The sequence below is a fragment of the Ostrea edulis genome, chromosome 6 (assembly GCF_947568905.1).
Source record: "Ostrea edulis chromosome 6, xbOstEdul1.1, whole genome shotgun sequence".
In the NCBI taxonomy this organism is placed as follows: domain Eukaryota; kingdom Metazoa; phylum Mollusca; class Bivalvia; order Ostreida; family Ostreidae; genus Ostrea; species Ostrea edulis.
This window is the reverse complement of record NC_079169.1, coordinates 59,029,769-59,056,041: the sequence shown is the minus strand read 5'-3', so window position 1 is coordinate 59,056,041 and position 26,273 is coordinate 59,029,769. Positions and strand designations below refer to the sequence as shown.

The following is a 26,273-nucleotide window of genomic DNA, read 5'->3' as shown; positions in this document are numbered from 1 at the left end:
GCGAGCTAGACACTAAGATGATTTTCCTTTTCTCTTTGATTCTAATACATAATTTTCAAGGAAGCATTACATATCTTCTTCCACAGGAGTAAAACAAAATCTAGATAATAAACAAAAAATGTTGATCTATGTCCTCTTTTTCAATTAAGCTCTCCGGAATACGCACTGTTCACTGACTATTACATGCTGTGGTTTCATCAGCTTTCGTATAGGTGGTATTGCCTAAAACAAAGGTTTGTGGATATTTCATTTCGCTTTTATGGTCGATATAACGATCTAATTTAGTAACATAGCCTGCCATTAGGTGAAATGCAGTTTGGCATGTTTCATACCAATTGAGGCCGTTCTTTGCACACTAATATTGACTACGGATTACTCCATATTCCCGATCAAGATATAGGGCTAACAGCGGGTGTGACCGGCCGACAGGGGAAGCTTACTTCTAGGCCCAGGGGTCCGTGCTTGCCCAACTCTTAAATTTTGTATTCTTTATGGGATTTTTGAGATTGATCACTGTTATCTTCACCTCTTCATGGTACATCCAAGAAAACAACGAAATATTGATATTCAACCAAAAAAAAAAAAAAAAAAAACCCACCAGTTCATCTTTTCAAACACTTCTCAGTTAATTTTACTACCAGCAACGTAGTTGCTTAAATTAAGGTAATAGAATTCGTGACTTGGGTCATTTTTATTTATAGCGAAAAATTGACTAATTTAAAAATTCTCAATATGGCGTCGCAGGGCACAAGGAAAACGAAAAATAATTATAGGTTATAGACTTTGTATGGGAAAATATGACGACAGAGTTTTTTGGCGCGTAGACGGACCGAGCTTGCGAGGTCCGTTCGCGACAAAAAACGAGGTCGTCGTATTTCCCATACAAAGTCTATAACCTTTTTATTATATACTTTCAATTTCATTTAGAAACTAACAATAATTTTATTTTTAACAATAACTTTATCGGTTTAACTGAGTAAAAGATGAAAAACACGAAAAATTTGAAAATTAACGGTGTAGAAATTTGATTGTGACGTAATGTTTGCGGGCCGGAATGTTTCCGGGCATATATCGTGTGATATATGCCCGCAAACTTTTAAAGAAAAAAGAAGAGATGAAATTGAAAGTATATAATAATTAGAAATATGAGAGAAATATACTCAGTAGCCAAGAAATAATAAGGTAATTTCGCCCTCGGGGCAAAAGCCTTTGGTTTTACCGCTTTTTTTGCAACCCTCGGGTGGAATTACATTATATTCCATAGCGACTCATGAAAGAGTCTTATAATCTCAAATGAATGGGTTATGAAAAAAAAACCTGGATACATCCTAGCTTTATTGACCCTGCTGGATAAAGAAACAAATTTCATTTTTGAAAATACCTGAGGCGACGCACAACGCTGGCACACCTTTCATGAAGAGCGTCAGTGTGAAATAGCGTCAGTATATTGTGAATTTCTTGTGATATAACTGTTATTCACCATTTCCATATATGCCCTTTGCACTACATAGTAGGGGTGAATAATAATTCATAAATACATATACATGTAAAACATACTGAATACTCTCGTCGCAATTTTACATTGAAAAGATAAACGATGCTACATTTTTGAGAAGTATATCTTAAACTGAAATTTCTTTCCATAGAATATTTAAAAATAGAAAACGTTTCCACCAAATGTGATGCTTTTATTTTAAATTCCAAATATAGTTTTTAATAAATAGCATTGACAGAACGCACATGCACAGTGAAGAAGAAAACATAGTTTTCGTGAATCTTTCTTGTGACGTCATTTATGTTTCAGGGGGGAGGGGGGTTAAAAAAACCTTTAGAAGATTGTTTACCTTTACCATCCGTTTTATCGGAACAACTCAATAAAACACATTCAATTTTATTACAGTTTTACTTTACACGATAGGAAATACAATTTTCATTCTTGCAGCGATTATTCTCTTCATCCACAAAATGAAAATTACAATGTTATTCTTGTTGCATTAAAATGAAAACAAGTAAAACCTGACTATATACAAATATATGTACATATATTGCGTTAGTAAATTATCTACTTGCTATAGTTTATGCTGTGTATAGGCATCGTTTGTCTCTTGTCTTCTTTCTTCATGGATATATTAAAACTCGGGTTTTTCTTTCCACCAGGATAAAAGTCGTCTACTTTCACTTTGCCAAATATATGTTTCATTCCTTTTCTGGGCGGAATGCCTTTTGATTCGTCTGGTTTCAAGCCAATATTGACAGGCTCACTCATCGCATTGTGCTTTGCTTGCTGTGGTCGAAGGCGGAAATATGAAAAGACGTGTGGGCGACAGAGTCTGCTTGCAAAGAAATTTTCATCGACTTCTGCAATCTTTTTCAGTTGGTTGTTTTTCACATCTAAGAGTGCTCGTAGGTAGGCCTCGCGGTGAATGTTGGGATTTATTTTCTTCCGTTTGCGGTCTTCTTCGTCTTGACTATTTGGTGTCCATAATCTTCCATAATTTTCCTGATCATATAAAATATCATCCACGCCAGCCATGTAATCTTCGTCATTTTGTCGGATCATATCCAGTCGTTTCTTCTGATCAAAATCATGTTCATCATCAAATCGAACACGTTTATTTTCATAATCATCCATGAAATCGCGATTCTTTCCAGCCGATATATCGAATTCTTCAGATTTACTTGTAGATTTAGAATCTCGTCTGGATTTCTGATGCTTGTAACTTGATCCTCTAATATTATTTCTTTTGATGGGTTTTCCACATTTTGGACAATTCCCTTGCTTTGCTGAAGATCTTGAATGTATGCACCATTTTTCATGTCCGCCAACAATATGGCATTCTGGGCATTTGATAGTGGACATATCGACATCTTCACACTGACACCAGTGGTCAGAATTACTGATTCTGGCGATAATCATCGAAGGTGTCTCCGGAATCCCGAACGATATTTCACCAGAACTTAACCTTGATCTACTTTTCTTGTCCATTTCCTGGTCAAGCGTTGAATGATTGTCCGCTGTCAAGGATTTACTAGTTGTATGTCTGCTGCTGTGAGTCTCTCGGGACGGTGGTAACTCTAAACCACCACTCGGAACTGAATCATACATACCACGGTGATGGTACTTAATGTGTCCATATTCATCGTCTTTCCCAGTATATATCATGTCTGCATCGTCAAGTTTTGGGGAGGTATCAGACGACTTTCGGGACTTTCTTTTACTTGGTTTCTTTTCGAGTCGTTCTCTTGAGGCATTGATACGATCGACGCTGCCATGGATTAAAGGCAATTTCTCTGAAAATTTTGGCTCTGGTAGGGTAAATTCAGAGGATTTACTCGTTCCCGATTTCGACTTTTGACCCCCAATTGGAGGCAGTAGGACCTCACGTTCTGTGGGTGTGGTTTGTTGGTTGCCATATTCCGATTGATTTTCCATTAACGCGGCATCTTCATCATTCCAATCCTCAATGTAATTAACTATAATATCCTCGTGATCAGGATCAGATCCGCTCTCGCTTTCCATCCACGACAATTTTCCCACTTCAGGAATTTTTTTTCCACCTTCGTCTTCAACGTGATCAAACATAGATGGTACGCTGTATCGAGAATTTTCGTAGAAATCATCATCATACCGAACACCATCAAGAGCCGATTTATCGAAATATTTCTTTCCATACTTAGATGGGGGTGATTTACTTCTGCGTGTAATTTTCACGCGAAGACCCCTCATAGGCTGTATCGGTTCAGAAATGGAGGGTGATGGAGCCTTACTGTCGATGATGACCGTTGGGTAGGGCGTTTTTGGCATGTGCTCGCACTGGGCGAAAAAACCTTTACTGAAGAGATAGCCATGCGGATGTTTGAATTTTCCATCAGGGTCAATGCGACTGCAGACGTAACAAAATCCAGCTGGAAGAGGTTTGCGTCGAATCTGAAAATGAGGAAATGGTGAATTAATTTTACGTTATTGTGATATTTCTCTTTCAAAAACTACCTTCGGAGTACATGACAGACATACTTGCTGTTCCGGACGAATACTATATCCGTGCACAATGACATTTTTTAAGGGTTTAAAATGAATCTTTTCTCCGATCCCCATTCTGCGAACACTTTTTAACGGCAATTATATTCACTTTCCATCAACGCCCAAGAATAAAATATATACATAGAATATTTGTGAGGAGACATGTTGGAGTTGTAGCAACACATAATGACCAGCTAATGACAATGCTACATTAACACTTAATCACTGACAGACGCATGGCTGATTTAAAATAATGACATCTGTCGTCAAATAGGAAGGACTCAAAGGGCAGTGTTCAGCGTGAATCCATCAGAAGTGTTACATAATTAAGCATCGATATCTTAGAGAGGAAAATTAACTCCATTTAATGTGAAATTTACATTAAATATTAATAGTTAAAGTGATTGTTTGGATAATTGTCAAGCCTGATTTACCAATGATTCCCTAAGGGTACCCATCTTAACAGAAGAATGAGAGAGCAGATATATTTGTATGTTACACTTGTTGTCGTTATCTCATAAGGCCTTCTGAATTGTAAATTCTAAATTTAATGTACAGGCGTGGAGAAGAACGAACATTGTCAAATGAACTTAGGAAGCTTCATTGTTTGGCGGATTATTGAAGATTGTTCTTTTATATCAGCCAGATTAGAGTCGCCCAAATCAGATACGGGGTACAGGCAACTTCGGTTGTATCTTTTTAAACTTTTTAAACCCCTGTGAATTGTTTAAAAGTAGACAAAGGAACTGTATTTAAACTTTGCCCGACAGAGCAGAGACATTTCAACAGAAGATGTTTACAATGTATATATTGAAGAAAATTAGCTTTACATGCCTCTCCAAATTCAGCTGGCAAAATATGTTTATACATATTTGGTCTCTTTTATAAGTGGAGATGGATTGATAAGAGGAATTTTACACAGATTAAAGATTTAATCAGAAATCTAAACAAACAGGATGACGACGGACGTCGTATTTTTCTTGGCGACATGTAAATTGGAATGCAATTAAACACAATATTTTCTGGTCTGAGACTGAATTTACTATAGCATATAGAAATTAATATTTCAGTACTATTTCATTTTGAAACCTTTTGGTCATACATTACGCCAGTAAGGACAAATATGTTACATCTTCTGATAGATTATTGTAGGGTTTTTAATGTTACATGTAGGTTCAGTATTTTGAAGAACACCGAATTCCACTCTCTTTTGTTCTCGAAAATATCTCTTCACTTACATCTAAGTATACTACGGCAATTGAAAGATGGTGTAATTTACATGTCTATGACATATGGATTCTGGAGTGTATAGAATGTGATGTATTCGACGGTTGTTTGTTTAACGTCAGATCCAGGATTTTTCACTCATAATGAGACGTCACCAGCTGTGGGTGAAATACCACAAATTTAGCCTGATGACCGTAGCAGAGACGCTAGGGTTATTTAACCTATCAACGTCTGCTTTACATGGGACCTCCATTTTTAATGGTCATATCTAAAAGACCCGTGATTCTCACTTCTAAATGCCGAACGTTTGGCGAAGGAGCAATCACTACTTATGTTTACGTCTTAGGTTTAACATGACACTAGCTGGTTCGAACTCACGACCTCCCGGTTACGATTGATTGATCGTATATTGTTTAACGCCTCTTCCGAGAATTTTTCACTCATATGGAGACGTCGTCATTGCCGGTGAAGGGCTGCAAAATTTAGGCCTATGCTCGGTGCTAACGGTCTTTGAGCAGGGAGCGATCTTTATCGCGCCACACCTGCTGTGACATGGGACCTCGGTTTTTGCGGTCGCTCTACTGCGAGCGGTGGTATATGAATTGTTGTGTATAATATACAAGATTGTTGTGTTTAATATATAAGATTGTTGTGTATAATATATAAGATTGTTGTGTATAATACATGTATATGAACTGATTAGTACAAGATAGGAACAGTTTTGTATGATATATAAATTGTTGTGTATAATATACAGTGTACATGTATGAATTGATTGAAATCATAACTTTGTAACAAATTAATAAAATTAATGACAAATGCAAATTCAAAATTTCCTATTTCCCAAAACCATGCAAAACACTATAGTTATGTATAAAGTGCATGTATGCAACAAAATAATATTTCTTAAAAGCAGCAATTAACATCCCTTTAGAGTAAGAACACGTGGTTTCTACGGGGAACGTTTGGTGGCGTTTTCTGTAGAATATTTATACATTGTAGGGAATTCATCCTTTTATTATCGTTTCCGAGGGTGATGTTTAGATATCCGTAAATTTCTTAAAGCGTACCATATGAATAATATATTTTCTATGAAATTGTTACTTGTCATATCTTTCAGAATTTCAAAATCAATGATACATGTAGATCGCATGCACAGGCCGCTTTCATACACTATATATACGAATGTATACACAATGCCATGTGAATAAAAAAAAACCCCACATCTATTCAAATTTAAACTCAACATTCTAAAAATGATAACGATATCCTTTACACACAGTATATAAGAAAAATGATTACATCTACTCAACACTGCAAATCTATAACAAATTAAGAGCAGTGTAAATTATTTTTTTAATATAGTAAATCAGTTTGGTACCCGAGAAAAGAGGGCAATCGGACATGCCATTAGTAATGCATAAGTAAAATCATTTAATCTGGGAAAGAATAGAAACTCGTTTCACTTCCGAAATCAAGTACTGTATTTGCTTGTTCGCCTGTGTTCGCCGATTTACCCACACTCACAGGAAAATGCTGAAGGGTCACGTGATCATTTGGCACTTCTGGATTCGAAAGTAAACCTTTCAGCCTGCGCTGGTTTCGTCTGATCTTAGCCAGATCTAGAGGCTCAGCGGATATGCCCATGCTGTAAAAAAATATGAAAATAAAAATATAGTATTACCTCTTTTTCTTTGTAGCGAGATGCGAGGAGACTTACAACCTCATCCCATCGCATGGAAGAGAGGATGCGAGTATTTTGTCGGCGTATATTCCCTGGTAAATCTAGTGTCAACATGTTGGACGAAAAATAACAGAGGTCCACCAATAGAAGGTTCAAGTTAACGAGCACCTCTAACACACGTGTGCTCGGTAAAGAAAAATGAATTCTTTTCTAGGCGAGTTGATCTACACCGGGATTAATCGAGTCCCATCAGTAATCATTTATAATATGTCACTGACAGTTTGCATATCTTTACAAAACTCCGTATCTCGGTGCCTGAAAAATTCAGTTCCTTATCTTTTATGTTAAAATATAATCGAAAGCACCCTTCACAAATCAAAACTCAATCAGTCGATATCAATTGACCGTTTTCAGATTATCTGTAAACTTTAAGGTATCCACACGATTGCACTTTTAATGCTGAAGCACTCATCTGAAGTCATCTGCATGCCCATCACATTTTTGTTTCACTGAAGATAAAGTCCTGAAGCTTATATAGGGAGCGTAATTCGGAAAAAAACAATGTGATTAAATATGCCTACGTGAACGACCAAAGAAAATATTGCTTCAAAATATCCTTCTCTTATCTCTCCCGTGCCCTATTCTAGATAAGTCTTAAAACACCAAAGCAAAGCAGTGACCCGTGTATGACATGACATCCGAATTAACTATTACACAGATTATTTAAACATATCAAGTGTGCTATCCATTCTTATGTCACGTGCCTCTAACCGATCAAAACAATAGTATTTTCCATATTCTTTAGATATCAATCAAAGTTCGATAAATATATTTGCACACATAATTTCACATCAACATGTTTACTTTAGTATGCATCCCTATACGTTAATAATTCTGTAGATCGATGCTCTGATAAAATATACATTCTCATCATACCACAAAAAAGAGGCTTAAGGGGTTTTCTAGCCTTTTCTGTGATATTGATATTTCCTTCCACCGGTATAAATCTTTAATTCAAGTTATTACAGCATGTCAATATTTGCCCCAAATTGCAAACCATGGACTGCAATTACACTTGGATATCAGAAGTCTATTGAACGTTTTTACACATCTCTTTGGTGCCGTTAAACCAATTGACACTTTGCTAGTGTTGGCATGGTCAACATCTCAAAACCTGTGCTAATTCTAATTTAAATACTCTTTCATTACGTCACGACATAAAGACAAAACGAATACCCATGTTGGTGGTTGAGTGAAATCGATACTTCAATGTCTATATCTGATTAGACTTAAACCTGTCAGTTTAATTGGTATACTCTCAGTATATAGATTAATGTACTCTTAAGAGTACAAATGGTGCATGCTATCGAACAAAATCTTTACAAAATGAGACACCTTTACATTTGGATAAACTTGTGGTTAAAAATCCCTTCAACATACGATGAAATTTTGTTTCAATTTATGAGAAGTTTGTCAATATGCAGTTTTGCAAAACCTATTTTAAGCAGTATGGTATTCCACTCTGACTTAATGTCTGTACATCGACAGAGTTCTGATTATTTGTGATCCTTTGTGATGTGATACTGAGGAGATTTATATGTATTTGAAAGCTTAAGGCTGAAATGAACACGCACACATACATGTCACTCTCCAACGACAAAAGATGAGCTATTGGAGAACTACAGTCCCACATAGTGATTCTATTATTTTCAATAGCTAGGATTAAACATGATCCAGAAAATCCCGTATATTTTATTACTTTTCATGAGCTGGGAGTTTTTGTATCTATATACACATAGTTGGTTAGTCTTTTATTTGTCTGTAATCTTCTTTCATCTACTTTTTTCAAGTTCTATAAAACACGTGCAAAAAAAAATTCCCCAAACAGAACAATTTTTCCCCATTCAGGAGTCATCTTACAAGAGAAGGTATTCTATCGCATTGTGTCTTCCATATGATATGATGATGATAGAACTTTAATAAAAGCCTAAAACCCTACCATTATCCAGTAGGATTATTGTATTTAAATGTTAACATCTATAAATTTACGAGCATGTATGAATTCAGCCTTGAACTCTGAGATACCAATAAACACACAAAATATATTTCATGTTTTTTTCATTCTCTGTATTTCTATGATAAAATATTGTTAAAAGTTTGTCATGTTCAGTGTTAAATGCCGTAAATATAATTCCTAGTTGGATTTAAGAAAATAGTATTCAAGTGTATGTTTTTGTTTAGATGGAAACGATTGCATTTAAGAACAACTTGCAATTTGTTTTTTAAATTCAATCATTTATGATGACCTACATGACACCAAATATAACAACCTGTTCGGGAAAGACTGATTTTCTACTAGGAATACCAGTCAAAAGTTCACATATTGTCGGAGAAGTGTAAAATCATCACAAGCATCCCACCTCTGCTGTGTTTAGGGGTCCGTGTTTGCCCTGCTCTTAATTTTGTATTCCTTATGGGATCACGAGATTGATTACTGTTCGTTATCTTCATATTTCATCAAACACCCTCTGGGACGACAGTGGATTAGGCTTAAATTTTAAGACATAGTATGGTGATTGGTAAGTTTTCCACTGCTAGACATTTCACGTATTTTGGGGTAATGTCAAACTTTTTTGCAGCACTTGTCAAAAGAAAAATGTTATCAACATATAGCTGAGACTGGCAGAAAAATGTGACAAACATATAGATGAGACTGGCAGAAAAATGTGACCAACATATAGCTGAGACTGGCAGAAAAATGTGACCAACATATAGATGAGACTGGCAAAACAATGTGACCAACATATAGCTGAGACTGGCAGAAAAATGTGACCAACATATAGATGAGACTGGCAGAAAAATGTGACCAACATATAGCTGAGACTGGCAGAAAAATGTGACCAACATATAGCTGAGACTGGCAGAAAAATGTGACCAACATATAGCTGAGACTGGCAGAAAAATGTGACCAACATATAGCTGAGACTGGCAGAAAAATGTGACCAACATATAGATGAGACTGGCAGAAAAATGTGACCAACATATAGCTGAGACTGGCAGAAAAATGTGACCAACATATAGATGAGACTGGCAGAAAAATGTGACCAACATATAGCTGAGACTGGCTATGACATAATCCGTTTACTGTATCTTGAATCACTTCTCTTTCCTATTTCGCACAATATCACCTTGGCGCCATTTTTTATGTTGTAAATTTTGAATTGAACACGTGACAGCATGCAGATACACTGTACATGATCATCTATACCTATAACACAAATGTTCAAGGCCTGTTGTAGTAGATGATAAACTTTTCGGCAATTTTGTCGATATTTTCATTATCAATCTGGAATAGTCCACGTTAATGAAGAAATTCTACGATGAAGATTTCAGAATTCTTGATAATGTTAATGACAAAGGGAGTCGGAAATTGGCCCCGCACTTCCTTCTTCTGTAACATACATCGATGTGGTCAGTAAACTACCTCGGGGTCACCACGTCTAATACATATTTTGTAATGCCCCGAAAACCTGGTAAAAGACACTTGTCATTTTCAGGAGTGGCAATTAACACAAGTAAATTGTATGTCAACGTCTAAACTTACCTTAAGCTCAATCCACAAGACTTTTTCGATTCCAATACTCAGTTAACAATTTGTTAATGAAATTATTTACATGTTTTTCATTATCTTAATTTTTCTTAGCGACACCATGTGGTCTGAGGCAAAAATTTAAAGTTCGCTGTCTTCAAATTCATTGTTTCGTTTTTACTAAGCATTTCCTTTTGAATTGTTTTCTGTTGTATATGTTCACTTATCGATTTCCCTTTAATGACCCATGACATACTGCAATACATGAATTTTCCCAACACAAATCCAAAATGAAAATAGTTTATTTTTATAAGATAATATACATTAGGGTTTAAAAGTCGCACGCGAACTTCCAAGTGTATGGCAACAATTCCATTGTAGTGTGTTGTATACAGGCAGTAGTGATTACCTTCAAACAAGGGTGTAGGAAAAGGGGGCAACCGAACACGTGTCCCCCATTTTTCAAAGCAGGGGGTACAACCGTGTTTGTGCCCCACACCTTTTCGAATGATACCAGTTATGTAATTATCATTGAAATTGAACCAAATTTAACTAAGGTCCATTGTGTCATTAATATACTGTTGCTTTTCTTAGAGTTTATCTATTTTTTTCCCTATTTCATTTCTTATACCGCAATTAAGAATACGGATTAGGTTTTCTCTTCAACCAACTTTTCATTCAATGTATCCGGAGTTTTACAATCTCAATCATCTAAATGTTTGTCTATACTCCCCACAAACGTCTGGACGCTTTCTGTAGCGCCATTAAAAGCGTTAAGGATGTTATTGAATGAAAATGCGTTTGCAATAGTACCTAATAAGTATTGCAAGATCCTGGTATGAGCACAAAAAAGATACTTAATCAGTATAATATGAAATACTGTTTCAATCAATATTTTATCGGGATTTATGGTAAATGTTTATTTTAAACCAGGTTTATTCCAGGTGTCACATTCAATTTGCGTAATGGCTACGTAAAGAAGAATCCAAGCAGATCTTTTCGAACAGGAAACAATGTTCTAAACACTAAATCTGGTTTCCTTTCAGTGGAAATTTATGCTTCAATTCTCTAGATGGTGATTTAAAGTAGTTCCCATGGATATTATCTCTTTGACTAGCCAATCAGCGTCTTTATTAGAATTTTGATAAGCCTCGTTTTGAGTTCAGAAAATACTAAACAAAGAGTTCAGACGTTTGTAGGGATTATAATGGATGATCGAGGTTAGATTATGAAGAGGGGCCTCCGTGGCCGAGTGGTTAGAGCATCGCGTTCAATATCACACGGTCTCTCACCTTTGGTGGGCGCGGGTTTGAATCCCACTCGCGCCGGTGAGAAAGTTTCCAAGTTTTCTTTCGGAGGGTCGGTGGTCTCTTCCCAGGTACATTATATCTGGGTTCTCTCTTCCACCAATAAAAACTGGGTGCCATCAAATAACTGAAAAATTGTTGAGTGTGGCGGAAACACCAATCAATCAACCCATATGAAGACAAAAAGGATTTTTGGTTATGCTGTAACGGTTTTCGGCATTAGTTCAGTCAATGACACTGAATAAGTATCTGACTATATCATTGAATTGCTATAGTCTATACTTTGTCTATTTCTGTAGCTTTGAAACCTTATACAGAATGATGAGTATATACCAGCTAGATCATAAGTAGTTTCAGTTTGAGTGATTGGGTAAGAAATCCAACAAATCATGATTTAAGACCACCCCACTCCCTCTTCCCCATGAACCCCTCATAAGCTGTATTTTTAGAGAAAGGAAACGTTAAATATATATAATGATAATCGACTCCTTTCATTTGTATTCGCATATATATATTGTCAAAATAGTGAACTAATCTTAAAGTGGTTGTTTATGGAACATCTGACTCTACTTTTGGTGTTGCCTGTTAAGCTTTACAATCAACATACATGTAACATATCAGCCTGATGACGTTGTTTATCGTCTGTCTGATGACGTTGTTTATCGTCAGCCTGATGACGTTGTTTATCGTCTGTCTGATAATCAAACAACAACTAATAACACTGGTCCTGCTGCTCTTCATCAGAAGGTTTTCAAAATATTCTTGTTTACCTGATCAAGATATAGGGCTCACGGCGGGTGTGACCGGTCGACAGGGGATGCTTACTCCTCCTTGGCACTTGATCCCACCTCTGGTGTGTCCAGGGGTCCGTGTTTGCCCAGCTATCTATTACTAGATCCAGCAATGTATCTTTGTTTGTAAGGGTATTCATGTAGTTTAGGAATCCAGTATAGGTATGATAACTCATATTCATCCGACCCATTGACTGGGATATTAAATGGGTCTACAACTGAAGCATGGTTTGAAAGAATTTCATCTTTTGAAAGGGCAGTTGGAGTATGAAAGTAAAGATAACGAACAGTGATCAATCTCATAACTCCTATAATCAATACAAAATAGATAGTTGGGCAAACACGGACCCCTGGACACACCAGAGGTGAGATCAGTACGATTTCCAAAAGTGGAATTAATGCTAAGTTCGTTTAAAATACAGCCTTACAAAGACAATGTTGTTACAAGCTTTGTCAGCTGGAACCAAAACATATTCTCCATGTAACAAATCTAATTCTTTTATCACTTCTGGTTTACTAAACACAGAAGGATAGATGGTACGTACTTTTGTTTTGATATGTCTAATGCGGGATTTTGATATTCCTCTTATACTTTTAATCCATTCTGACAATGTATGAAGTTCTTCTTTTGCATATTTAGCACATGGTCTGGCACAATCTTCGACAGAATTCATAATAGAGATGAAGTTCTATCGCCAATTAAAAGACCGAGGTTCTCTGTATTTAGGACCTTTTAGAATAAGTGATTTGAGGTCCTTGTTTTCACCTATATCAACATCACCAGTAATGACATGTCCAGCTTGACTATAGTTGAAAGAAGAACACGTAGGTGGATTAAGTATAAGATAATTTATATATAGGCACTGCAAAGTCTGTTTATAATCAAAAAGTTTGGATGCAATAATAGAAGTATATTTGTAGGAAATACTGGGTGTAGTCTTGAACTTGAAATAATTTGGAATACAGAACTGAACTCTTTAATGGCGATGAATGTGGCTTTTGTTGACAGCATCTATTCCTTTGTTTGTAAATTTGAACTTAAGGAACTGGCGGCATGAGTTGGAAGGAATATCATCCATGACCCGTGGTGGTTTAAATAGCCTGTGATTGGCAACATCCATAATCATAGAGTTCAGTCTATATTCAGGTGTTGAAAAATCCAAGTATAGACTAACTGTAGCTTCTTCAAATAACGTATGTAAAACTCGCAATGGAGCAAAGTAAAGTTTTGTACGAATATGATGTGGATCTAATTGTCTGTTGACGTAAGGTAAAAGTGAATCAAACGTGACATCATTTATACTTGGTCTTTTATATGAACGATGTTCATGACTGCGTTTTCGTCTTTGAGTATTGGGAAAGAGTCCCATCACATTCACGTTATTTCTTTGTGGACTAGTCAAATTTCCCACATAATATACATTATCATTGCATCTATATGGAAATGCAGTACCTAGGGTCCTGATCCAATGATCTTTTCGTTGTCTTCGAAAAGGAGTACTTAATGTTGGATTGTCTGTGTGATGGTAATTTTGTTCCCAAAATCCTGACCTTCATGGACAAGATGGGTGGTTCGATGAATTGAAATGCTTGCAAAGAAGTTGGTTACCACCATTATTTATTTGAAATATGTGCCCCGATATTCTTTTATTAAGTGAACCCTTAGTTAAAGCCACATAGGTTACACTCAATAGCATAGACAACGTTAAAAGATTTACAAGTCAAATCATCAAAAGTTTTGGTACAGAAACTAAGTCCGGTGAGATTACTACTAAATGAATTTCTAGTGATCAGTATATCACAAGTTTTACAATTTTTTACAGAACATTTTGAGATCGAGCACATGGTATCTGAAAAGGAATCATAAAAAAAATATCTCTTAAAAGAACATAACAGTCTTTAATTTGGGTATAAGAATTTTCGTTTCTGTACCAAAGCTGACAATTTGGCGATTGTACATAAGACAAATCTTTGATATCTCGAAGGATAATCCGAGGGACACCAACCGATCTATTGGAGCCTATGCCCCTTACAGACTCCACATTTTTACTGGTCAGCCAGTATTATTTCGTTATTGTTTATATTCATGACGTAACATATATCAAGCGACAAGTATCTTCGGGGACAAACTATCCACAATTTTTCCGTCTTGGGGGTAGATACATTCTTTATCTTATGCCCCATGTATTCGGATGAGGCATTTAAGGCGTTGAATATTCATCAGTTCGCTAATATTCAACGCCTAAAATGCCTCATCCGAATACATGGGGTATAAGATAAAAATGTACCAACTTTACTAGATCATTTTATTTTAAACTTACATTCAATATTAAGGAATGTTCCATGCTAAAGGAAGATAGAAATGGGCCACGGATTCTGATTGATAAAATAAAGTAATGTAAAGTATGATAAAATTCCTACCTGACTCTTTTAGTCTCTAGGTAATTTCAATCGTGCATAAGGAAAATCTCTATCTGAAAAATAAAGTCATCGACTTCTACTATTAAAATTTTAATCATGTATGATATTCCAGTACTTGTATTCGTTATACAGATTTGTTTGCGGAATCTGAATGGTTTTCTATTGCTTCAAATTGACATGTTGATATGACTAAAGATGTTTATCATGCATTCTATTGAAAAAGGGGAATTTCGATTTATAATCGAGAAGGCACTCTACATTTTTGTTTAAACAAGACATATTGTAACATGGATCCAATACCGCCCGAGCGTTACTCATTAAAGAAATCAATGCTAATTATGAGAACTAAATATTTGATCACTTAAGGTTCTTCACTGCAAATTACAAAAATCAATTTATTTTAATTCATTTTGAAGAAGAATTTAGGGGCTTGCTGTGATCGATATGTGAAATCAGCTTGGCATGTTACAAACCATTCTTGAATTACGACTTCCAACAATGTTCTTTGATTGGCAAAACATTTAAGAAACATATCAAAATGTGATTGATATAACATAATCCAATTACTTACCTCTCAAGTTTCTTATGTGTCGCATCACCCTTTGTGATGTTCATCAGTTCGCTAATATTCAACGCCTAAAATGCCTCATCCGAATACATGGGGCACAAGATAAAAAAATGTATCTACCCCCAAGACAGAAAGATCGCGGTCATATCGTTAGGTTTATTTGTTTACTCAAAAGACACAAATATCGTAAGATAATCTATCGTGATAGTGGCGAATGCCTGTATAATCTTTTGTCAAAACTCTCAAAACTAATACGCCATAAAAACCAGATATCAAATAACGATTTCATTGTTTGTGTCAACACCTTAAGTGAAGTAAATATATTATGTGTCTAGCTTAAATGTGACGATGTAACATGTAATTACTGTTTAGATATGCAATCTAACTCGTGTTCCTTTTTATTCAAACTGCCTACTTCAATGTCTGCGCAGCTGGCTTCTGAGTGAATGATAAAGACACGAGATATCAAATGGTTGCTGCGTTGTAAAAATGTTTACAATGGCTTAAAAACTTTCAAGAAGGAAAACACAATGTACATTGGGTATATAGTGAAACAAAATTTGAATGTTTTCACAGGTCTTTAAAGTGCCTAGTGATTGCCGCAAATTTGAAGGGGTTTATATCCGATCTATCTATCAATTTCCCAAAGTTGTCAAAATACACATGTTATGCCTACATGTTGTATGTGTAGTCTGAATTTGATTCATTGATGAAAACGCTACAAATGATTATTTTAAAAAGTTTGTTTCCAAATGATCAAGAATCATGAATTCAACAGTATATTTTAGTTTGGCCCTTGAGCATGCTAGTTGTTCAATATTGCGCAGGTTTACTACATATTGGGCAGATAACTCTGTATTTTCCAATAAATACATCTGTAGAGTTTGTATAAAAAACATGAGCTGTCAGTAATTTTTTAAACTCGGGATTTTCGTGATGTACACCTATTGCACTATAGCCATATTTTGGGATGCCCCTTGCATGTAAATGGAATGACAATATCAAACAAAGTAATTAGTAGGAGTTATTCCCCTTTAAACATCTGTGGTGCTTACCTCCTGTACCATAGATTATACCCAATAAAAATTCGAATTGACCAATTTTCCTTCATCTGAAACGTTAACTAAGCATATCTAACCACTGGCAATTAAATCTTCTATTGGTCTGATTCCATAAGGATTCTCGTTAAAATATCAATATAGTGCAGTGTCTAGTCTAACTTTAACACAAAACAACAAAACTCGGCACAAGCATATCTGCTGTTTGATTTCAGTTATCTCCACTAGTAATGTTTTTGTACATAGGCTGCGCCAGTCGTTTTTAAAGAGTGCACTTGCTGCGTTTTTTCTCGTGAATGACAGCGGCAGTATTGTCACGTGAATGACAGCGACAGTATTGTCCTATTTGCCTCTTTCATCTTCTCTGGAGAAGTCGCCACACAGGAAATTTGCTGTGACAAAGAACATTATTTCTCTGAATAATGTTTTTCTTATTTTCTTGCAATCTGCATAATATTATATTTGAAACCACTCGGGATTCATAAGCATAATGAATTTCTTAACAATTGAATAAAATAATACGTGTTTTGTTCGCCAAATATTATATAGTCTCCATTAACAAAAATAAAATTTGCGATTCGATGAACTGGATATTATACATTTGACACTCATAAACGAATTGTATCCGTGTTTCAGACAAATCACTGAATCAACTACTTTATTACAGTAGAGATTGGTATACAGTACATCCCAAAGCGCAGACAGACATCTTTTGAAAATCAATCAAATAATTCAAGCCTACAATGTACACCATTGATGCCAATTACTTAATGAAAATTTCACGCGACTGAGAATTGTGTACAAATCGACAGCATTTTTTAGTATATTGATGCCACAAACCTGACACAATAACACGCGGGATTAACATGTGGAGATACAGATGTAGCAATCGAAACTTCCTCTTAATAGACCGAGTTTACAGCTCATAATATGCAAAAGAATTCAGAATATGGCACTACAATGCCTCATCAAAGACGAGTGAATAGTCCGTTCCGAAAATAAAGCATAGTGTCTGTCAGTTCGATTACATATTACATGTTCTCACATTTCTGTTTTTATTGCATGACAATCAATGATTGATGAGTAGAGCAGTTCTGCAATTTCATTTTTTCCATAAATGGTGTAGAATTATTTCCCCTGATGATCTTTAATGTCTGTGATTGTGAATTGACTATTTTTGCTAGCAATACATCTTCGAAGCGAAAATTGAACTTTTGGTGACCTTAATGAAACTTCGACAAAGGGATAATAAAATGATGATGGAAAGAACAAAATGGTCAATATTCGAAGATGGCTGTCCATACACGGAATACAATCGGATTTTAATGACAATAAGCGTCTTCAGTGTTCCCCACGTACAGTCCCGTCTATATCACTCACAGTAAACCTACTTTCACATTTGTGACAACACTTATTCGCAATTTACCTTTCGGAAAGCTTACACCTTTTTCATAAAAGAAATGGTTATCATGCGACGATAAATTTGCGCAAGAAAGTGATACTAACAAGTCTTACGAATATTTCTCCAACACTAGGAAAGTAATTTACGATACCTCATGAATTTGAGAAAAGGTGTATGTCAAAAAGTGTATGAAAATCAAAATTGATTTAAATGATCGTTCGTTTGCTAAGCAGACAATCTGATTAAAATCAGATCTTTGATCCGCTCCGATAAAATCCGATTAGCTAAGCAGTTGGATATACAGTAGTTCTAAAGGTGGTTACAAGGTAGGCGGGAGGTATTTAACAATGAAGGGAGTTTGTTATCCTCATCATATAGGATCAGATGGTCGTTAGCAATCAGCAATATAAGTAGAAATCCCAAATCAGTTAATTAGGCTCCGAGTAGAGTTCGTTCATGAATGCACAACGCTACACCATGTACCACTATCCCATGTGATGTAATGAATATCATGATACAAATCTCAATATAATTACAAAAGCTCAATCAGCGAAAATCCAGATATTGTCATTCATATGTATATATGAGTACAATATGAAAATGCTCCATTTATTTCATAAGATTATCAGCGTGACATAACTCATCTACGTTTATAAGTCAACATTCCTTAAAAGTTTACATATAGATTGCTTAATAGAAAATAGCATGTTTAAAACAAACTGAGATGTGCCAAGCACTAGAAATTATTTAAGTGTGTTCAGAATTCACTTTTAAATTGAAAAACTCTGCTTTAAATGAAGCTTTTACTAGTAATATTTAACCTATGTAATCAAAAACATGGCACGAACCTTGTTTACATAACAAAGAATTGTGAGCTCTGTATCTCCCATGTACCTCAACAATTGACATTCAAATTTTTGCTGACCATTAGAAATGCCTTAGTGGAGCATTCTAAACATGAAAAATGGGAACAAAATTGAAATTTTCAGCTCAAATCGTGTCCATGCCCTTTTAATAAAGATCGTTGATCTAAATAAATAGTAAAAAATATGACGTAAATATAACCATATAATCAATCAATGATTAAAATTCATGACAAATTAATAGAACCTATGAAAATTCAGAAATAAATTTTTATATACATTCTACTGTATATAAGAAAAGCAAAACAATGCTTATATAAATCAGTCTATAAAATTCTATAATGTTGATTAGTTTTGGCTCATTTCTGTACACAGGATTAACGATCAAAGTCAATCAATTAACACACACATAATATCAGTAAAACAATTACACATCATAAAGAATCTCACATATGTACATTCACTCACATTACTAATCTATCAAATGACAATAGCTTGTGTCTTTATGCCTGGTACTTGTTATAATTTGTAAAGAAAGAGCTAGTAAGTGCTACTGACACTTTCTCTTTTACTGAATTCATGTTCACGCAATTTGATGTATACAAATCATTTCGCCATATACTCGCGTAAAATAAGTATATATCAACTGATGGATAGTTGCTTTTGTTTGTATTTCTGTATACATACATGTGTATGTAGTTTGATGCATCACCTGGGGCTGTTATATTCTACATGCAAACTGACTGTAAATTATCTTCATTTTCTTGACGTGTGCTTTCATTAATGTCATTCAGGTCTTCATCAGTCTCTTCTTTAGCTTCTACAAAAAACAAATTGACTTTTTTGTCAAATCTACAAAACGGTCCCTGGACTTGGTGGAAACTCAGCCATTCCTCTGGTGAAAACTGTTTCCATCCTCATTTCCAGCTGTCTTTAATTTATTTGATACCTCTGTTCGTGTATATTTACAGCGCGCCCCGTCCTTTCTCCTTCTTCGAAGAGCTGAACATAGTCATTAGCCTTGTTATTGAATCGTTTACTGATCCTTTTGAGAGCCCAGCCCTTCACTTAACTATTCTGGGCACATGCATATTCTATTTCACTACTAGAGGAATGTTTGGTGACTTTCTCTTTTGATGTCTACACATTTCCTTGTCCACAGAATTTTTACATTGTTAGATGATGTCATATTGTGTTGCCGATGTCTTGATGGATGATTTAGTCTTTCAGAGAATTAAATGTAATATCACATGTGTAGTCATCTACCACGTCTGTAACTTCATACTCAACATCCATAACACATGTACAGAAGCCTCCTGGATGAAATATAAATATTGAATGATTTTGTGATTTTTTATCATACATTACATCTATACATCATACTTTGCAATATCAAGTAACTGGTTTCTAAAGAAGAATTCCAATACTGATGTAGACAGGGCCTTGTTTTCTTGTGTGTGAAAGGTGAAGAAAACGAACAGTGATCAATCTCACAATTCCTATAAGCAATACAAATAAATAGTTGGGCAAACACGGATCCCTGGACACACCAAAGGTGGGATCAGGTGCCTAGGAGGAGTAAGCATTCCCTGTCGACCGGTCACACCTGCCGTGAGCCCTATATTTTGATCAGATAAACGGAGTTATCCGTAGTCAAAATCAGTATGCCAAGAACGGCCTAACAATCGGTATGAAACACCTCAGACAGCATTTCATCCATTGAAAGGTTGTATTGGTAAACTAGATCGTTATATAACGACCATAGAATTTGCAAAATGCTGACTTTAAACGAGACTGTTAGAACCCCTGCACCATCAACTTGTTTGTCAGTAGCCTGCTTCGATTCAAAAACTGATCATAAGCAGAACAAGCTCTTGCGTATCGAATCAGTTGAGATATATAAACACCATACGCAGGTGATAATGGAATATTGCTACATAAACATGGGAAGTTGAAGATGGAGAAGCTGAAATCATCCCGTTTGTCATAAAGTTGAGTTGTTAGTTTGCCGTTAATATCTATATTAAAAAAAAATATCTAAATATGAAGCAGAAATGGGCGACTCTGTGGTGTCTTTTATTTCGAGTTCACAGGGATATATCGAATCGACATGTGAATGAAAGTTATTATTGTTAATAGAAAACATGTCGGTATATCTAAATGTCGAACTGAAGGCCACAGCAAGATATTTCTTTCTTCTCACGTAGAAGTTTTTGAGTAAATTCTGCTTCACGGGGATATAAAAACAGGTCAGCTAACAAAGGAGCACAATGTATAAAATGTACACGGCAGAAATCAGATGATTTTTTTTTTGGTTATCTTGATTTTTTTTTTGCATAGATAACAGAAGTGTTCACCAATCATAATATTTTAGCAAGTCTTGGCTGTACTATGAATTTGTACAGAAATTGTGCACATGTTCTTCATCATACCTCCTGATTTGGGAGAGTTTCGTTGAACTTTCTTTTCCTTTTGGCAAGTATTATCCCTTTTTTGTCACCTTTGGATGCTCCAAAATCTGTTAATTTTACAAGAATAATAGTAAAACTGATGGATGATCCCCCAAACTGCTTCTAACTAATGAACTACTTCATATGGCGGATGACTTGCGCAATGATCAATACATGTAACTGTTAAAATACCGTTGAAGTGAAGGATTTGTTTATGTATAATGTATATGTTGCGTGACCTAGACCTTTACAAAATGACTTTGAGTGACCTTTGTCTGAAAGTCATTTGCTTATTACTTTGTGACATATGATCAAAACCTGTTCAAAAACTTGCACTAAGGAACTTTTTCCTCATTTAAGGAATATGTTCTGATCTCTGTTTTCCTGAGAGCAATTGTAAATGCAAGACAACATATTCTGTAGAAGAGTCTTACTCGGTTTAAAATTAGAATGTTTAAGACATGTTTACTATAACATCTGAATATTATTTCATGGATAAATATTCCAACATACATGAGCCAGTGAACGACACATTTATTAACAACAAAATCATATCCACTGACAGACAGACAGTCAGGAAAATGAACTGATGATTCCATTATACCCTCTAAACTAATGCAAAAGTCTCTGTGAGAGAACAGATTGCTACAAAATCTAAATGTCCATTAAGTTAAAAAAAACCACACACATGTAAACTGAAAATATCAATAAACTTCCTTGAATGTTAAAGAATCTCAATAAAAATTACAAGTGCCCAACTTCATTATTTACATAATATATACACACAGTTTGACTCAAATCTGTTCATTGGTTTATGAACATTGACAATGCCTTCAAAATGGAAAACAAATTCCATAAATTCCTTGAATTTTAAAAAAGCAGGTGCATATTCAAGATGTACATATTTAACGTTTTAATAAAATCAGCTCATTAGTGTTAAATAGATACTCTCTGGACAAATTATGCTTAAAGACAGACGGACAAACCGACGGACAAAATGATCCCAGTATACTTCATTTGTAATGGGACGTGATTATGTCACCTTCAATCATTTGCATGATGAAAGGTGAAGATAACGAGAAGTGATCAATCTCATAACTCCTACAAGCAATACAAAATATATAGTTGGGCAAACACGGACCCCTGAACACACCAGAAGTGGGATCAGGTGCATAGAAGGAATAAGCATCCCCTGTCGACCGGTCACACCCACCGTTAGCCTTATATCCTGTTCAGGTAATCAGAGTTATCCTCAGTCAAAATCAGTGTGTCAAGAACGGCTTAACAATTGGTATGAAACACGCCAGACAGCATTTGACCCAATGATGTTGAATTGACGAACTAGATCGTTATAACGACCATAGAATTTGCGAAATGCTGACTTCAATCGACACTGTTGAAACCCCTGTACCATCAACTTGTTTGTCAGTAGGTTACCTCGATTTAAAAACTGACTATACGCAGAACAAGCTCTTGCATATCGAATCAGTTGAGATATATAAACACCATATGCAGGTGATAATGGAATATTGCTACATAAATATGAGAAGTTGACGATGGAGAAGCTGAAATCATCCTGTTTGTCATACAGTTGAGTTGTCAGTTTGCCGTTAATGTCTACTTTCAATAAAATATTTAAGTATGAAGCAGAAGTGGACGACTCTGTGGTGTCCTTTATTTCCAGCTCAAAGGGATATATCATATCGACATATGAATGAAAGTTATTATTGTTAATAGACAAAACGTCATCGATATATCGAAATGTCGAATTGAAGGCCACAGCGAGAGATTTTGTCTTCTCATGTAGAAGTTTTTTAATAAATTCTGCTTCATATGAATATAGAAACAGTTCAGCTAACAAAGGAGCACAATTCGTGCCCATGATATAAGCTTCCCGTAAGATTCGTATCTCCTTGAGAGGTAGCTGATAAACTGTTATAAAAAACGAAGTTTCCCCCTCCAATACCATATCCAAGCCACATAGTACTCGCATTCTTGTGTAGGAAGGGTTGGTTTCTGAAATAAAAATAGCATTATATGTTACTGATTTCCTAATAGATGTATTCTTATGTAATTCATTTTACCAACCTGCTCTTCTGCATATTTGAAAAAGAGTAAATGACGAAGTTGAACGTAATACCTATGTACAATGTATATTGTAACAAAACAACAGTACAGGTACGATTATGTACAAACAGGTAAATTCCGAAAAGAGCATCCACATGAATTAATAGGGCCAAAACAACAAGCTATAGAAGATTTAGAGAAGAATTGACTTAAGGATGGATTCTTGTCATAATTCAGACGAATTAGAGTACATGCACCACATGTCCATACATGTTTTTTTTTCAATTTTAAAACATAGATCCACTTCACTCTTTCTCGCTTACAGTTCTAACATTTAACACTAAAATAGTCTCTTATGAAATTAAATTATAGGGGACTATATTCGTTGAAATTAACGGCGTAGTAATTTCAATAGTCTGAAATAACTTGCATGTACTTTTGCCTCCAGTAGAACTACAAGAACCTATTTTCAAAACTGCTGGGATTAATCTTGATGGAGATGGAGAAAGTAACACAACATACAAACATTACTTAATATTTTTAATTTGCCACCCCTCTTGTGGCCATTTTAGATGCTCTACCCCGGATCTTCTGAAGAGCAACAAAATAAGAAAACCACTTCCTCTTTCTTATATGATCGATGCAGGTATTCGTATGCTGGATCAAAATTCAGTTTGCAACAGCTTGCACATGGAATCCTTGATATTACACTGAATTTTACATTCACAGGCAATATTCACGCTTGAACAAGGGTGTTTTTCGGTTCTTGTGGAATGCTCCGTGTGCTTCAAGCTCTCGAAGTTCCAGTGGCAGTTTATTCCACAATTGTGCACCTAGTGTTTTTATGGCTCTTGCACCGTATTTGTTTGATGATTTCTTCACTACCAGTTTCCATTGGTCGGATGATGATCTCAAGGTCCTATGTGGCTGGTAAACAGGACATAGCTCTCTCATGTATGCTGGTGCTGAGAGAGAGAGAGAGTATGTTGACTTATTATGGTTGTCAATTAAACACAACGCGTTGCTTTACAGGCAGCCAGTGTAGTTGTTGAAGTACCGGTCGGCGAAATACTAGTATGTTGTCTGTAGCATGTTCTTGTAAGACAACATGCAGCGTTGTTCTGAGCCACTTGTAGTCGGTGCATGGGGCGATCGGTCATGTCAAGCAGGAGGGCATTGTGATAGTCAAGGTGGGATATGACTGTTGCATTGATGACCTTCACACACGCTTCCTGGAGCTGACTTGTATTTCCATTGATAGGTGGTTTCAGGGCAACACCGAGGTTTTTAACAGTAGACTTAGGTGTCAATATTGCTTCACCAATCTTCAGACGGATATCCTTCACAAGGCACTGTTTGTGGGCACTATCAACCACCATTATCTCAGTTTTTCCATCATTTAGTTTACGTTTGTTCAGTCATCCAGGTTCGGACACTTGCTATGCATTCCTCCATAATGTTGTCTTGATAGGTCCGCATGGCTGTGTTTTTTACACTCAAACGGCTGTAAAGTTGAGTGTCATCTGCGAACCCATGAAGGTTTATGGTATATTGGTTGATAACTCTCCTGAGTGGGAGAAGGTACACCAGGAAGAGAAGGGGGCCGAGAACAGACCCTTGGGGCACTCCGGTGGACAGTGGTACATCTGAGGACACACTGGTGTTGATCTTCACCGCTTGGATGCGGCCACTCAAGTAAGCCTGTACCCAACGGATTGCTGTGTCCGTCAATCCAGCTTCATCGTGTAGTCTCTCCAGAAAGAGGGTATGATCGATGGTATCAAATGCCGCACTTAGGTCAAGAAGGACCAGGAGCATAGCGTCACCTTCATCCAGTACTGCTTCTATGTCTGCTTTTATTCGCAGGATGGCTGTCTCAGTGCTGGTACCGGTCTTATAAGCTGACTGCAGATCATCATGAAGACCATTCCTGGTGAGATGGATATTAAGCTGCTGTGCAACAACACGCTCGATGACCTTGCTGATGAATGGGATATTTGATACTGGTCTGTAGATACTAAAAGTTTTCATATCAAGTCCAGGCTTTTTCAGACGAGGTGTAACAAGTGCACGTTTAAGCTCATTTGGAAAGACCCAGGTTGAAAGTGATGTATTTACCAGCTCAGTAATGGTCGGTAGCACCACAGAGAAAACAGTGCTGTTCTTCAAGAGCGCAGTGGGGATGGCATCCAGTGAGCAGGTCTTATTAGCACAGCTCCTGATGACCTTGTCCACTTCTTCCTGCGTCTGGATCTTGAAGGAACCAAGATGAGGCACTGATCCCGGAGTGATAAAAAAAAGGTACTTTGCAAATAAAATACTCTAGATTCCAAATTCCGCTGTGATTTGATGCATAATAATCACGGCGGGTGTGACCGGTCAACAGGGGATGCTTACTCCTCCTAGGCACCTGATCTCACCTTTGGTGTGTCCAGGGGTCCGTGTTTGCCCAACTATCTATTTTGTATTGCTAATAGGAGTTATGAGATTGATCACTGTTCGTTATCTTCACCTTTCATGAATATCTAGGAAAACATCCCTAAACGACTCAGATTAGAAAAAATAAATTAAATAAAAAATATTTATGAAAATCGAAAACATTTGCTAATATTTTTTTAAAAATCTACTGATAAAATTTTCTAAAAATATGCCACTTTGAATAAAAGATACATCAGGGAAATATATTGTAAACAGGAATTGAAATGATCAAAATTAAGATATATTACGATTTTTCTAATTTCAACCAAAACCGATCGGAATTTTAAAAAAGTAGTCATAGAGAACATTGTAATCTGAAAACTATATCCCCTTGATGTATAATGGTT

The 26,273-nt window shown here is 36.0% G+C and overlaps 1 protein-coding gene across 4 annotated transcripts; it reads right to left on the bottom strand.

The window, feature by feature from the left end:
- Positions 1-1,878: 1,878 nt before the first annotated feature.
- LOC125647728 (uncharacterized) lies at positions 1,879-15,778 on the bottom strand. 4 transcript variants are annotated; one of them, XM_048874522.2, is made up of 4 exons: positions 15,612-15,778; positions 15,041-15,093; positions 6,776-6,896; positions 1,879-3,928 (listed from the first exon to the last, which is right to left on the bottom strand). In XM_048874522.2, exons 3-4 carry the CDS (start codon positions 6,893-6,895, stop codon positions 2,063-2,065), a joined length of 1,986 nt encoding a protein of 661 aa, XP_048730479.1. In that variant the 5' UTR covers position 6,896; positions 15,041-15,093; positions 15,612-15,778; the 3' UTR covers positions 1,879-2,062. The 4 variants fall into 4 exon arrangements, with proteins under 4 accessions (XP_048730479.1, XP_048730483.1, XP_048730481.1 ...); XM_048874526.2 differs by having other exon boundaries at positions 4,016-6,896; positions 15,612-15,741; XM_048874524.2 differs by lacking the exons at positions 15,041-15,093; positions 15,612-15,778 and adding an exon at positions 10,537-10,652.
- Between the last annotated feature and the right edge of the window lie 10,495 nt (positions 15,779-26,273).

Excerpts from the sequence above, each read along its gene's own strand:
- LOC125647728 (XM_048874522.2), bottom strand. The coding sequence starts at position 6,895 with ATGGGCATATCCGCTGAGCCTCTAGATCTGGCTAAGATCAGACGAAAC. Across the intron at positions 3,929-6,775 it reads TGACCCTTCAGCATTTTCCT|ATTCGACGCAAACCTCTTCC; the intron begins GTGAGTGTGGGT and ends CCTCATTTTCAG.